This window comes from Clupea harengus, chromosome 1, assembly GCF_900700415.2.
Source record: "Clupea harengus chromosome 1, Ch_v2.0.2, whole genome shotgun sequence".
Classification (NCBI taxonomy): Eukaryota; Metazoa; Chordata; class Actinopteri; order Clupeiformes; family Clupeidae; genus Clupea; species Clupea harengus.
Genome location: NC_045152.1, coordinates 21,853,875 through 21,869,610, shown reverse-complemented (window position 1 = coordinate 21,869,610; position 15,736 = coordinate 21,853,875). Strand labels below are relative to the sequence as shown.

Genomic DNA, 15,736 nt, shown 5'->3' with positions numbered 1-15,736 from the left:
GAGAGACAAACAGATATATGCTGAAAGAGAGAGAGAGATAGAGAGAGAGAGAGAGAGAGGGGAGAGAGAGAGAGAGAGAGAGAGAGAGAGAGAGATTTCACAATGAAATCAGTCCCCCATTCACTTTCTTCTGGGAATAACATACAAATTGCACTCAGAGCCCAAAACCATCCCCTGCTAAAGGAAAGGAATGTATGCATCTTCTCATTTCTCCACACACACAGTCATTCTGTGAACACAGATGATCTTATAGATCTCCCCATGACAGCCCACAATCCCCTGGCAACCATTGTCAGACTGTGAGATGTGATGAGTGCCCTAATGCATATTTATACATGTGATGGGGTGAATGCAGAGATCTCAAAGAGGATGCTGTCGGCAGAGTAGCTAGTTATCATATATGGTGTCTGGGTGCATGATAATGTTGACAAAGGAGGTGGGGGTTATGGGTACATCAAAAAAACATAATGGCCGTCCTGCTATTATATCTTACTTACCAGTTCCAATTATCCACCTCTAACTGAATTAATTGGGTCGTTATTAAGGCAATTAAAAGTGCAGGTCTGATCTCTGAGAAGGGTATTTCTTCTTCTTATCTGAGCTCCCAGAGAAGCTTTCATAGTAGCTTTTTCAGCCCACAGAAATTCTTCTCAGGCATCTGGAGACCAACTCCAAAAAGACCTGCTCCTCCACTTCAGACAGCCATGTGTATGTTTTTTATTTTATTTTTTATTTTTTACATTGGTTGAATAGTCTAGATTTGTTTGCTGAACAGAATTCTGATTAGAATAGGTAGAGAGTCTTTATTTATGTATTTATGCTACCATCAGCCTTGTCATTAATTGAAAATTTAAAAATAAATGTTACCAAATGTAACTACATTACACTTTTACTACATTAAGTATAAAAAACGCTTCTGATTACGTAAAGCTGATTACGTATTATTATTATTATTCATAATAATGTCATTATTATTACAGTCGTTATTATTATTGTTGTTATTATTGTTTGATTATTTGTATTGTTATGATCATTATTATTATTATTATTAGTAGTAGTGTTGTTATTATTATTATTAGCCATCTTTCCTTCTGTCGGTGAACAGAACAGAGGTCAGGAGGAGTGGGCCCGCTGTTTTGCAGTTCACTATCGGACAGTGCTCCAGTGCCCCGGATCACAGCGTTTCTCGCCTGTCTCCTCGCAGGACCCGTCAGCCTGCACCCAGAATTCCCCGCGTTGAGACAAGATGGAGGAACGCTGCAGCTGCAGGGGAACAATGTTTGGGCTCTGAAGACCCTAAGGAACGACCGAAGGTGAAAAATACACGGCGATACAGAGAGCGGTGGTCATGCACTGGTGAGCGAAATGTTGAAAATCGATGTTTCTGGTAATTTCAGCAGACGAGAATACGCATGCTGCCAAGTGAGACAACAAAGCGCAACGCACCAACGTTAGTTAGCCAGTTAGCCTAGCCCGAGTCAAGCATCAATTGTTCTGTTGAGTTGCATGGGCCATTTATTATGGGGTTAACGTTGCCGCTTGCGTAGCTACACCATTGTGCTCACTTAATATCTGTCGTCTTTTTTTGTTTTCACCCGACTTGGTCTAGAGAGGAGCTGTTTGCTGAAAACTAATGTAATACCCTTCGTTACAATCAAAACATTTAACTCATTTGATCTATAATGATTCTATTAATATAGGACAGGTTTTAAAATGTTTTTATTGTTGTGCTCTGTTTTTGCTAAGTGAGCGTCATGTACCTAGCTTTGTTGCTAACAAACTAGCATGTCTGCTAGGCCCTTTGTGAGTCAGGATCAAGCAGTTATTAATATGGACACCACCATAACGGGAAGGTTAACGTTACTTATCTAATAGAGAACAGATACGGGTTTTATATACCAGAATGCTGGGCTCTACTGATTAAAATCACTGGTGAGTTATCTCCATCTTGGATTCTGCTACTCATGAACGGGCCAATTATTTATTCTCTTTGATTGATCTGCTAGCATTAGTGTACGTGAAGCTATTTGCATAGCATATGCATCTTACGCAGTCAGCAGTCTGCGTTCCGTGGTACACACAAAGGCCTCAGCACTGCGTAAGAGAAATCACGTTTAAGTGAATAACTTGCGAGATTCCTGACAACTTGAGCTACGTCTTTGTCGTTTTGATGCATTGCGACTGAATGGGACCTTTCAATATGTGGCTATTATAACGCCTTCGCCTTTTTCGGGTTGAGCAAATAAACTTGAACCTGAATGAATAGGCATCACCGCACTGCAAAGTTGACGACTTTTGTCATGTGAGTGAAGGTTTCATGGCCCATAACGCATAAGCATTTCTATGAAGTTTCGCTCAAAGTTCTTGGGTGACGGCCATGCCAATAGCGCGATGGATTATGTTTTTTCTTTTATTTTTTTTATTTTTTTATATGTACACAGAACCGCTTTGTCCCAACCTAGAGTTAGATCAACAACCTTCTAGCCGTGTGCCAGGTTGAATGATAAAACTCCATTGTAAATTGGAGTTTCGTTTTTATGTTACAATGGACACTCTAAATGTTTCTTGACCTGGCTGTGAACTCCCAGACCTAATGTTTATTATCAGTAATTTGTATCTCGGCCAGATGAAGCGCACACAATATATCCGTCTGAATGTACTTATCTAATAGGAAACCGTCTAAATACAGCTTTACTTAACGTTTCCTCGGTTACACTGAACGCGTACACGCGTCCTCGGTACAATAAACAAAGCGAAGGAGGCAGGACTTAATCGCCAAGCAGTAATTAAGGGACGAGGGTTACCATACATCAATAGCGGCCATTGATCAGCATTGCCCTTAAAGGATTAAAAGTTTGATATAGACCTCAAATAGCAGTTTTAGTACAGTATTTAATCCTATTGTTTGAGTGCACTTGGCCTATTCTATGTTTTAATGTAGTTTATGATGGTTATAAGAGTTTGAGAAATGAGACCTGCTCAGTTCAGGTCCAGTGGATAGGCTAGGCTTCGACGTGCCGCTTGGCTCCCTCCTTGTGTTGAACCCCACTAAACACCAGAGCTGAGGGGAATCTGTTTATTTTGGAAACATTTGCCTGATGTAACACTCCAAGGAAGGAATTTGAACCAGTACCAGCCATTTTCTGTGTCCACGGTGGATGGTGTCCTATAAAGCAATTGTATTTTGTGTTTTCATGTTACAGCATGAAAGGTATAGTCCTCATAATCCAGTACACTTTTTGACAAAATCAGCGTATTTCTGTTCATTGTCTTGTAGTGGTCCGATCTGAGTGTGCGCTCAAAATAACGCTGGTGTTCTTACAAAGTCCGGTCTCTGTGAATGGCAAACAACGTGGCTCGGAACGAGCAGTACACAATTCCAGCAAAACAACAGAAGTGGATTAGGAGCACTGAAGGGAGTGGTGTGTTTTATTGGCTGTTGAGTTCTGATTTCGACAACCTCTGATGTACCCTTCTTTAACAAGGGACCTAGGAAGTGCTGGGACATCCTAACATGGTGTAGCCGTCCCTGTGTGAGGACTTGTGTGTACCTGGCAGCTGGTCAGTGTAAATAAGATGATTTGACAGGAGAAAATAGGAGCATCTTCACACACCAGATCACAAACGGTCTGATACCATATGGACCGGAGTTTTGGCTTGACTCTTCAGAGACAGATACTTCCTGAGCGACTGTCGAAGCTGTCTTCCGAATGGCAACGGAGGGCTGTGATGTTGAGCTGAGAGAGACTGGCCATATGTGTGAGGATCTCAGACTCCAGTCTCCCTGACCCACAAAACGGAGCTGTCATTAATCCAGCTATGCAGTTAATGGCCGGATCAAAGAGTATGAGCCTGCTATTCCCCAAGGACTACTGCAATCAGAATGTTTCAGGTTCCTTTATATGAACATGCTCTCTCTCAGTGTCTGTCTCTGTCTTTCCCAGAAGTGTTAAGCAGCATTTGTGTGTGTGGGTACGTTTACTTATTTCCTATAGAAATAATCAGCAAAGCCCCTTAAATGGATTTGTCCATAGAAGTTTGCCTCAATTACATTTGTTTCAGATTTGATTCCCAATAATTGTATTTAGATATAAATGTCTTTGCTTTTAAGCTTTTTTTTTTTTTTTAAACTTAGCCCACTTATTTTGTTCGCATTCCCTTTTGTGGAGTACAACAAAGTAGGCTAATTACAATTAGGCCTTTTCCCATAATTAGCCAGATGAGTTTGTGGTTTTTAGGGGAAAGTGCACTTTATTTGGTCAGTTTTTCAACTTGAGTCCTGCCACCAGTATCAAGCACAGATTTCTTATCAGTCTTATTTAGCTGCCATGATCCTTTCCAGAATTCACTACTTATCTTAAAACACTTGCATGAATACAAAGAATTACCGCAGTCGCAACATTTCAAAATCCCCGGTAGCCCTTCGGGCAGGCATACTTCAGATTATGGTTGCCGGTCATGAATTAGACTAGCCCAAATAAAAAAGCAATAAAAACAATGCAAAAACATTTACAAAGCTGCAACAATCAGACTGCAACAATCATGAAAAATCATTATCCTTCTCACTAGAGTTTGAGAAGTCTAGTTAAAAATAAAAAAAAACATCAAGAACAATGTAGACATAGTTATACTCTGAATAGAGCACTGTTACAAAACTTTAAATTTACTTTTACTGTTTTGTGGACTGCTCTTCTTTCTCTGTTCTTTTTGATTGAGTAGAGCTAAAATATTGGTGTAAATCTATGCTTGTTGTCTCCCTTTGACAGCTGTTACATTTTGATTTGCACACACAGATGGTAGCAATTTTGCGAGCTTTAGCATTTCACTGCACATGCACATGTACATAAACGTACTCTGTACACTCACGTCTCAGTCCGTCGACTATGGCAATACAGTTGCACAAGAACAAACGGATAAAGATGTGATTAACCTGAAATCTGAACTTATGTTGTGGCATGAATGCTATGAGATGTTTGTCTGTTATGTGCGCAAAACAGCATTGATATGAGCTTGTCTGATGCACTATTTTGCGTAGAATGTTGGTGTAGCGGAGGGCCATGGCATTAGACACAACCAAACTAGTACTTCAGCGATTAACGCGTACACTTTCTAGCAGACAAACCATCACGATCAACAACTCGTTTGACTCTCCCTTGTACGTCGCTTTGGATACAAGCGTCTGCTAAATGTCAATGTAAATGTTTGTTGGACAAAGTTTTTCCTCCAAATAGCAAGCCAAAAGAGCAGAAAAGGCAAATAAAGGACGGAATTGTATTTCACTGGAGGGCTAATTTCTGATCGCTCGTCGGACAAGGTGTATTTACATTTCGGTAGCCCGACGAGAAAACATGATTGTCCCTGGACGTTAGGCTAGCAATCTGTGAGCCCTGTACCAAGTATGTCTAAACATTTTTTCTTTGTCTCTTTTTTCTTATGTCTCTTCCCCTTCTTTCAATACCTGTCTTGTCTATAGGATGAGTGTGGTGGCCTCCTGTTGAAGTGAATCCAGCAGCATCCGCACCATCGCCAACCAACCCATCCCACCCAGCGTACGTGTTTCAGACCAGCCACCATGAGCCTCATTCAGGACAAGCTGGGCAGCGAATTCCTGCGGCCCAACGGCAGCATGGACGGCGGCTTCGGCACGAGCATGCTCATGTTCAGCCACCTGCCGCCGGTCACCAGCTTCACCCGGCTGGCCGCCCAGTCGGTCATGGCCGACATGCCCCCGCAGGAGATGATGAGCCTGAAGAAGGAACGAGACTCGCCCGACTGTGGGGGTGGCATGGGCATCGGGGGCCTGGGGGGCCTGGGGGGCCTTATGGGGGGAGTGGGTGACTATGTGCACGCCATGGGCATCAAGCAAGAGAAGCTTCCGGAGCATGACTACAGGTTGCCGCTCTACCCAGGCGGTGGAGGAGGAGGGGGCCACAACGGGGTCATGGGCCAGAGGAACGGATCGGACCTGCTGGAGGTGTCGTTGGGCAACCACCAGAACCTGATGGTGCACGATCTCAGCCTGAGCAATGTAAGAATGAAAGTATGGAGTAGGGGATGGAAGAGAGGGAGTGCTTACAGGGTTCTATATTGGCCACAAATGTGCCAACATTTAAAATCTTGCGACTATCGGCTTATAGGTGATATCGCCCATCTCCAGTAAAGGTGGCCCTTGATAGGCTACAGAATCCAGACAAAAGGAATCACAGACAAAATAATGCTGAGCAGACACATTTTTCTTCACTTCACAATTTTGCCTTTTAAAACTTTCATTTAGCTCCTAAATATTTAGGGTTTAGGAGCTAGTAGCTCCTAAGGATTTCCCCCCCTGGTTATCAACCTATGACAGTTTAAAGCAGAACATTAAAAATTTTGATATCTTTGAAGATATTAATGAAGTTTCTTTGGCTCGAAATGTAGGTATTCCTAAACCCCGATGTCATTGTGTACTGAAATGTTATACTAGAAAGAATCTAGTGCGTCTGAAGTATTACTACCTAACGTGCAGCAGCCATGCATAACGTGTGCTTGTTCATGTTAGAATGGTTTAGCGGCACATTGTTTACTTCGCATCATCTCTCGTGCAATGTAGACGCAGAAGCACTTCATCTCCCAAACCAACTTCAAGGCCGATGACAAATTTGTCCCTAGCATGAAAAAAAAACCCCAAACCTTTAATGCCAAAGGCTTGCACACAGTCTTAAAGCCGTATAATTTTCACGTCGAGTATCTTTCTGGAAACGAGTGGCGCAACATGAAACAAAATAACACATGCTGATGTGTTTTGTGCGCAGTTGCATAAATCCCCTGACGTCTCGGATTCAAATGTAAATCTGCTGTTAGCGCTGATGTAATCCAGCCTCCTTCTGCATGAGCTGGAGGAGCTTGGCAGGAGTGCAGCGGTAGTCCTGTAACAGCTTGCACACTTGGATCACGCACACAGGCAGACGTTCTGATTTCACACAGGCCGGCATGCAGCGGTTGCCAAGCTCTTGGCTGCGTTATCAGGGCATGAAATGGATAATCATCAGTACAGTCATCATAAAAGATTTTAAAATAACTTCCCAGACACCGCTCCTCTCTCTCTATCTGTCTGTCTGTCTGTCTGTCTCTCTCCCACTGTCTCTCTCCCTCTCTCTCTCTCCGTTTGAGTGTGTGGGAGTGAGAAACTCACTGTCTGCATTGATCTTCAGAGTGGGGCCTCGAGCCCACACCTGCTGTTTATCCATGCTGCCTTTTTTTTTCTCTCAGTATATCTAATCTTTCTTTTCGATCTCTCTTTCTGATAGCGAATAGGCTTTGCCATTAGCGGTTTGGAGGCAGTTTGCTCTTCTGTTCACACGAGACAGTCAAAGGGCTGTTGCTTTGGTAGACCAGGTAGCAAGTTCAGATGGCAGCCAAGACTGCAATAGATCCGGCCCCCAATGTGGCACGAATCTGCCAGGTCCGTTCGAGAGTGTTACCTGGCCTCTTCCACATTGTTGTAGTCTGCGCGTGTGATGATCCAGAGCATTTGTCCTTGAGTAGAGGAAATGAATGAGTTTTTCTTGGCCGAGTCTCCCTCGCTCTTAATTTAATGCAGCCATTTCTCTCGGCCCCCCTTCCCCTCTCCCCCCCCATCATCACATGCAAGCTGTAACGTTGTTTCCCATATGTGGCCGTTAGACTAGGGCAGGCTGGAGATGTAAAAGTTAATTGTGATTGAAATGCCAGAGATGCAGGGTGGCAGGGAAATTAAAATGTACCCTAACAGCTGAGGCCCAGTAAAGGGGCCTTCTGTCCATAATTTCATAGTCGGTGCCTCCGTAGATGCTTCCAAATCATTCAAAATATTGCGCATTTAAGAAGAGCAATGGATATGCTAATTGGAAAAACTGAGTGCTTTTAGCCGGTTGAGGTTTTTCAGCTAGATTTCCATCTTGTTTGGTGTAGTTGACCACGGACAGATGTCACTCGTTTAGTCTCTTTCTTTCTCACTTTGTCTCCCCTAGTTTCTCACTCTCAGGGGGGTGTTTAAAAGGGCCATAAATGCTCGGTTTATTGCCACGCCTTCTGTCACCTAACCAACCCAACTAATTCAACTAAGCCTCCATCTGTATTCTCTCTCTGTGTGTGTGTGTCTGTGTGTAGGATTATGAAATAAGGCGAGCGTGTTCAGGAAACAGTTCAAACAGTTCAAATTCTGTTGCGTGCCGTAAGCCACAAATGGGTTAACTGATGAGGTGAGGCAGAGGATCAGTAGGTTCTAAACTCACACTCCGGTGCTAATTCCTCTCTTGCATTGTACATCTCTCTCTCCCTGTCCCTCTCTTCTTCCACCCCTCCCCCTCTCTCTCTCGCCCTCCCTCCCTCATTCCATTTTGGCCAGCAGCTATCTGGGAGGCTTGGGAAGGAGTCCTCCGGAAGGAAGGGTCGGAAGTCAAACGGTGATGGAACGGAAGGGAAACCTCGTCGGAAACGTGGCGAATCAAAGGTATGGAGTTAACCCTCATTTAATTCCTTCACCTCCAGTGATAAACCTGTGGTGCCGTAGTTGTTAAACCGTAACGTTCTGTCTTAGTCAGTGTCCTTCTATAAATAATGTGGTGGCTTGCGTTCGAGCTGATGTTCAACCAAATGTGACCTGTTGTCGACCACAGGCTCTAATGCTGGACCCAGATGGTGAAAGCCTGTCGCCCCACTCCAAGCCGCACATCTGCGAGCACTGCAACGCAGCCTTTCGCAGCTCCTACCACTTGCGCAGACACGTGCTCATACACACAGGTGTGTATACACACACACACTCACACACACACACACACGTCACAGACAGCCTGTTTTCAGTCTTGTTCTCAGGTGAGTCACTAAAATGCTTAAATAATGTGTGGGTGTGCAGGCCATCATGCCTGCAAATTAAGGATTTTAAATGTTAAGTAAAAAAGTTAACGAGAATGAAAAGAGAACCTTTCAATCTTTTAAAGGCCTTAATACACTTGTAACACATTAACAACATTTTTAATTACCCTCATCCTAGAAGATACTTCCTGGCATTTCATTGCCTAGCTTGATGATCATGAACGTAGAAATATAGGGCATTGACCGATCAGCAACCAAAGGCCACTCAATGCTTTGCAGTGTCCGACAGAACAGACCAGCTACGTCACCTGTTTGAAAATGCTATGTCGAATTATAATTATGCCACGTAGCATTTACACAAGTATTGGCTACGGTAGAATAATAAGTGAATTAAGCATTTGCATGCAAGTAATTACATTTAATGTCCCATGCATATTCTAATCACAAAGATGAAGTGCATTTGTGTATGCATAACACACTTTACACATGTTAACATAAAGGCTTGGTAAATTACTAAAAATGAAAAAAATGTGATATAGCATCTCTGTAGGTTAAACTAGGCTTGACGACACTAGCTGATTAAGCAGCCAAAATGTAGTCAACATTAACTTCTCTTCAATGGTAACAAATATTGCTGTGATTTACGTTCAGCAATTCCTTGTTGCTGAAACGGTAAGGGATTTTGATGAGCTATGATCATCTCACAAACTTAGTATGCTTGTCGGCATCCTTTTAGGTGAGAGGCCTTTCAGATGCAGTCAGTGCAACATGAGCTTCATCCAGAAGTACCTCCTGCAAAGACACGAGAAGATCCACAGTGGTGAGTTAAGCTGGCGCAGACTGGAATGCCCTTCAAGGCCATTCCATGATTGGATCTCTTCCCCAATTGGGGAGGTTATTTTTTTTACCAGTACCTCACACGGTGCTTTATGAATAGAGAAGGGTGTTTGTAGCATCCATAGCAGTAGGGCAGATGCCCTCCAATGCTAATGTTATAATTCCATATTAAGAAGCCTTCCAATGTGCTGATGTTATCATTTCTCAGTAACTTGATATATCTTGAAGCTGGATTCTTTGATCTAGAGCAGCACATGTATTAGATCGACACCAGAGACCCATTTAACACCTATCTCTGTGTGGGTGTTCCTTTGGCCAGGAGAGAAGCCGTTCAGCTGTGACCAGTGCAACATGCGCTTCATTCAGAAGTACCACATGGAGAGACACAAGCGGACTCACAGTGGAGAAAAGCCATACAAGTGTGACACCTGCCAACAGGTAAGGAGGGGGATGGGGGGGGGGGGCTGCCGGTAGATAAGATTAGAGGTTAAACCAGTATCAACCTTATTCTCAGCTGCAGCACACCGGTGCACACAGTGCCTCTTTGCCCAGTTTGGTATTTTTAGCATTGCCGTGGCAACCGCAACTAGCAGAAATATTACAAATATGATTTTTGAAATCCTATCCCTATGGTGAAAAGTGTGGATGCCGCCTTTAATGCTACTGAACTCCAACTTTAAATATAATATTTATTTATTAAATATGTTTAAATATGGTGGTTCGATGATTGTGTTTGTGAACGAGTGTCCAACTTTTGACCACTGTCCAATTCTTGTGCGATGTATGAGTGCGGCCCTTTTTTTCTTCTTTTTCTTGTTTTCTTGTTTCTTACTTCGGTTTTCCCTGTGCTGCAGTATTTTTCCCGTACGGACCGGTTGCTGAAACACAAGCGCACGTGCGGAGAAGCCATAAAGAAGGGCGTGGACGGGGCCCTGCTGGAGGCGGGGTTGGCCGACGACGGCCAGGGCAGCTACTCACTCACTCAGGGAAACGGCCCCGCACCCGGCCGCAAGAGGGCGAAGGCCAAGGGGGGCGAGGGCGGGGACCGCAAGCGGAGAAAGCAGGGAGCCGCAGGGCCGGGCCCGGCCATGGGGGCTCAGGACGGTGCGTACGGCTCCCTGCACGCTGGCAGCTACTCACTGGACAAACATGGAGCGGACGCCATCGGCCATCCGGGCCCCAGCATGCACCACTCTGAGCATGGCCGGCCGCCCAAGATGGCCTTCAAGAAGGGCGGCCGGAGCAAAGGCTTGGAGAGGGGAGCCGAGGCCAAGCATGGCGGCTTGGACGGGCTCGGGCTCCTCCAGACTCCGGGCGAGGGGGCCAAAACGGGCACTGCCACCAGCAGCAGCAGCAGCAGCAATTACGACGACGCCATGCAGTTCCTCAAGAAGAGGCGCTACCTGACGGCGGCTAATGGGATTTCGGGAGGAGTGTCAGGGGTGGGTTCTGGGAACGGGGTGGAATATGACGTGGGCGTGGGGCACTTGGGGGTGCAGGGGTCCGGGGTAATGGATAACGACGGGCCGTTGGTGGGTCTGCTGGACCCCTCGCCTCTGGTCGTGGACCTCAAGCACGACATTAAGTCGTCCATCCCCGACGAGGTGCTTCAGAGCCTGCTCGAGCATTACACTCACAAGCCCGACTTCGACCTCTCGGACTCCCACCACCACCATCCGCACCACCACAACAACCACCACCACCACGTGGACCTGCAGCCTCCGCTTGGTCACGACGATGACGCCCCGAGCCCTGGCGGCGATAAGACGGTCATGATGCACGAGTACTCCCGCTTCCTGCTGCAGGCGCTGGAGAGGACCAGCGGCCACCACGGTGTCGCAGGCTTCCCGCCCCCCAACCTCGGCCCATCGCCCTCCTCCTCTTCCTCCTCCCCTTCCGTCACAGGGTCCTTCCCGGGGCCCCTGTACTCCTCCGACAAGCACGTGGTGTACAGCTCGTCACCCCTGGAGTGTGGCGGGTTTGGCCAGCCGGCGGCGTCACCGGCCACCTCCTCACCCTCGCTATCCTCCACCTCGTCCGTGCCAAAGTCCCACTTCAGCCTACTGTCGGGCTCGCCCCCGCAGCCCTCCCAGCATGCCTTTCACCTGGGCGGCCTGGAGCCCGTGCTGGCCCAGCAGCTCACACCCTCGCAGGAGCTCATCGAGCAGCTGGACAAGCCGCACTCCTCCTCCACCTCCTCCTCACCCCCTGCGCCCCACACCGCTCCGCACACCCCTTCCAGCAGCACCTCATCCGCCTCCGCAGCCAAGAATGGGGCCAGCGCAGCCTACCCGCTGACACCCTCGCAGGACCTGGCCACCCTAGACACGGCCAAGTCGGCCTACCAGATCGAAAACTTTGCGCAGGCGTTCGGCTCCCAGTTCAAGGCAGTAGGAGGTGGTGGCGGCGGCGGCGGGCGTGGTGTGCCCATGGCCTATGGCACTGACTCAGGCGGAGAGGTGGACCACTGCGGCAGGACTCCCATCTCAGAATTCTCAGGGTATGCTAGTCTGTTAGCTGACGTCGGCGAGCCAGTGAGCACCGGTTCCAAAACCCCAACAAGCCAAAGTTACAGGTGAAAGAGTGCAAGGGAGGCATAGAAGAGTCACGTTTCATTGATATTCTTATATTTTTTCTCGCTTTTGTTGTTTTGGTTGTTGTCAGTGTTGTAGTTTTGTAGTTTGATGTCTTTTGTCTTATCATAATTATTTTGTATTTAGTTCTCCTATTTTGTTATTATTTTTTTAAGTTTGTTTTTAATTATTACACTGCCATTTTATGTTCATATGAAATTTCACTTGGGATGCCCTGCAAAGTATCTCAACAAATGCAATTTTGTTTTTTAAGTTCATTCATCCTTTTTTTAAACTAGAGTTTTATATTTTAGTCGGTTATATCCCTCTCTGGTTTCCTTTCTTAGTGTCACCCAATGCTTACTCCATTAAAAACTCGAGGAAGTGCGTTTTTAAAATAGTAAAAAAAAAAATCAATAGGACTTGGTTCCCCCACACACGCACAGGTGTTTTAGCAATCAGTCTTACACACATGAAATAACAATGAGCTTAAGATGGCAGGGATTGGCCAAGAGCTGAACTAGCAAAAAATGAAATAAAAATGGATAAAGTAAAGATATTTGTCTGTTACAAAGGATTCAAGTTTTACTCAGGAAAAAAAGAATACTAAAACAGCGTAGAAGGAGAATTCTACCCGGATGTGTTGCGATCACTCGTCGGATGAGACGGGTGTTTGTTATCGTGGAATAACAGGCCTTGTCGTAAAAAAAATGAGCAATGATCTTTATTTTTGTACTCCTCCTGTGACAAACGTTGACAGATCAAGAACGAGGAAGTGCCGACTGCTCCAAAACACTGATCACACTTTTTCCACGTAGCTGTATAGAGATTATGGTACGTTTTCTTTTCTTTTTCTGTCGTTCCTTTTCTTCTCATCTATGTGAAATAACTCGCATTTCTTTCTCTCAATAAGGGCCATATATATTTATAAAAGTATATATATATATGTATAATGACATGTAATCCTTCTGGGGGCAGTCAAGGGAGGGGGGAGAGAGGGCAAGCTGGAGGTGAGGAGCAGAGGTGTCCGTAGGGTCCCAAAAACCCACCCTCTACCCTTCCTCTCCTTCTGTCTTGGAATAGTAGATCAAGATGTCAAAAGAGGGGGGCCCGGTGGAACAGGTTAATGTTCGCGAGGGGTGAGGGTGGGCCCACTGTGATGCAAGGTTAAGAGTTGCGAGGTGGGCCCTCCGTCCTGCCGACGCTCTTCAGCTCCTTCCCCTTACTCTCTCCCTCTGTCTTCCTCGCGCACACACCTCTTCTCCCTCGCCACTCCTCCTTCTCGAGGAGGGCACCCACGAGCACTTTTTTTGAGCCGCGTAGTCATGAACTAAACTTCCCGAGGCAGGCAACGGAGGGAGCGGGGGGGGGGAACTCATTTTTTTTACAAGATGGCGTCAGTCGGGGAGGGGATGGGAATGGGGTGGGGTGGGGGTGTTGGAGAGGTTTGGTTTTGGATGGGGATGGGTGGGGTGGGGTGGGAGGGTTGTGTTACTGGGAGAGGCTGCAACAGAGATATATTGGGAGGGGAGCTCTCCCGCCAGCCTGTGTTTATTATAATTATTATTATTGTTATTATTATTGTTAATTTTTGTGTGTGGCATGATTTCATTTGTATGGGAGAAATAGGGTCACTAACAGGTGGTGAGGGTGGGATGATTGTCTTCTGGGGCAGGGGAGGTGAATGGGGATGATGTGGTGTTCTATTTTTTAATTATCGTTCAATTTCTCCCGTATGCTTTTGAGGTATGTAGGACTGGGTGTAGAAGTGGGTGGGGGGAGGGTGGGGTTTTCTTTGGATTGGGAATTATTTGCTTTGAAAAGTATTAAAAGGCCAATTAATAATGGTTAGTTCTGACCCCCTAGTTAGTCAAGCTTGTCCCTGTCAGTTTGACTTTGCCATTAGAATAATGAAAGGCCACACCTTGGAGTCACCACTTTCATCTGTATCATGATGACATATTAAAAAAACAAACATGGCGATGAATCATGCAAGCACGAAGGGTGAAGCACTGAGTCTTCAGCCATAAGTTCAAAATCCTCCGATTTCAGAAAATGTCAAGTTTCTGTCTTTGCTTTCATTTTGTTTTTGCTTGTTACTTTAAAAGAAAAAAAGAGGATCTTAACTGCATTGTCTTGAACACCACTTTTTTAATTTTTTTTTTATATAAACTGACTTTGCAAGTCGCGAGGACAACCCTTTCTTTTCACTGCTGTGCTTGCACACGTTGTCCAGGAGAGGGTGCCAGCATGTTGTGCCCTGCCCGAGGGAAGTGGCACGAAGTCGAGTAGCAACTGATCACAAGAACCACAAGCTACAGTCACAAAGAGCAGGACCTCTGAGGAGGCTGGCTGGATGTCAAGCCCCAGCAGACCTTTTCTCTGTATACCTCATATCACTGTACATCAGGAGAGCCAGGCAGCGAGGTGTGTGTGTGTGTGTGTGTGTGTGTGTGTGTGTGTGTGTGTGTGTGTGTGTGTGTGTGTGTGTGTGTGTGTGTGTGTGTAGCAGACGCTGTAGCATCCTTCAGACATCAGTTTTTTTTTTTTCTTGAACTGAGGCCATTTTGTGTGTGGTGGTCACTAAGCCTGTGAACAGAGATTCTTCGAATAGGGGCGATGGTGATTCCTGCACGTACTGACATATACTCTTAAAGAACACTTCTGTCTCGGAGGCCAGGTACATATCTATATGCACAGCCTCAAATATAGTTCAGTGTAGCAACCGTCTTCTAGCCAGTGTACAGGTTCATTTGTCTGTCACTGAAGACAACAGTCAAACGGTCCACCAGGCCTGTCAGGATAAAAGCCCCTGTTCTAGAGAACTGATCTTAAAGTGTCCACCAGCCGCCAATCAACTGTCTCACTGTTGGGTTTTTGCAGTGGTCTCTACGGTAACCTGTTGTCATGGTTCCTTGTTGTCTGCAATAATACATGTATTTATTTGGAAGTGCATATGTTGTTTACATGAACATGTATTGAACACTAAAATTGTTTCTTGACCCCATGTTGGACTTGCATGACTTTTTTTCTTTGTTTTTGTACTGCTATCCTGTCTCTGTGCCCCATGTTTTTTTTTCCCCCCTGTTCTTTTTAAAAAATTTTTTTTTTTTTTTTTAAGTACCACACAGAACTGTTCTCTCTTTTCTCCAGTCATCTTATGTTCCAGGTCTCTGTGGTCTGGGTCGCAGGGCTGCACCTGTCCATTTGAATTTATACTTGATTAGGGAAAAAAAAAAATTAAAAAAAAAAAAAAAAAGCTGTTATCAAAAACAACAAACTGGGCCTGCCACTGTGTTTTTCATGTTGGATTGTTTAAGGATGCCGAACACACCAGAAATTGAGAAGATGTCAACAGGCCTCTCATCTATGTATGAGGTTTGAGTACACACTGAATACCTTCTGTCAGCTCCTTGCATAGCAGATTTTCAAAACACTCCCTTCGATCTCTTGTCTGGTTTAGAGGACAGGAGTGAGCATGATGGAATGTGTGT

General features: G+C 45.5%; 1 protein-coding gene across 3 annotated transcripts; it reads left to right on the top strand.

Moving 5' to 3' along the window:
- Positions 1–1,094: 1,094 nt before the first annotated feature.
- znf281a (zinc finger protein 281a) lies at positions 1,095–15,249 on the top strand. Of its 3 annotated transcripts, none has more exons than XM_031571360.2 (7): positions 1,095–1,313; positions 5,474–6,028; positions 8,366–8,470; positions 8,637–8,760; positions 9,569–9,652; positions 9,989–10,107; positions 10,524–15,249. In XM_031571360.2, exons 2-7 carry the CDS (start codon positions 5,573–5,575, stop codon positions 12,246–12,248), a joined length of 2,613 nt encoding a protein of 870 aa, XP_031427220.1. In that variant the 5' UTR covers positions 1,095–1,313; positions 5,474–5,572; the 3' UTR covers positions 12,249–15,249. The 3 variants fall into 3 exon arrangements, with proteins under 3 accessions (XP_031427220.1, XP_012681404.2, XP_012681403.2); XM_012825950.3 differs by having other exon boundaries at positions 1,095–1,356; positions 8,369–8,470; XM_012825949.3 differs by having other exon boundaries at positions 1,095–1,356.
- Positions 15,250–15,736: the final 487 nt, after the last annotated feature.

Coding starts and splice junctions, on each gene's coding strand:
- znf281a (XM_031571360.2), top strand. CDS start 5,573: ATGAGCCTCATTCAGGACAAGCTGGGCAGCGAATTCCTGCGGCCCAAC. Junction 6,029..8,365: donor ACGATCTCAGCCTGAGCAAT/GTAAGAATGAAA, acceptor CATTTTGGCCAG/CAGCTATCTGGGAGGCTTGG. Junction 8,761..9,568: donor ACACGTGCTCATACACACAG/GTGTGTATACAC, acceptor GCATCCTTTTAG/GTGAGAGGCCTTTCAGATGC.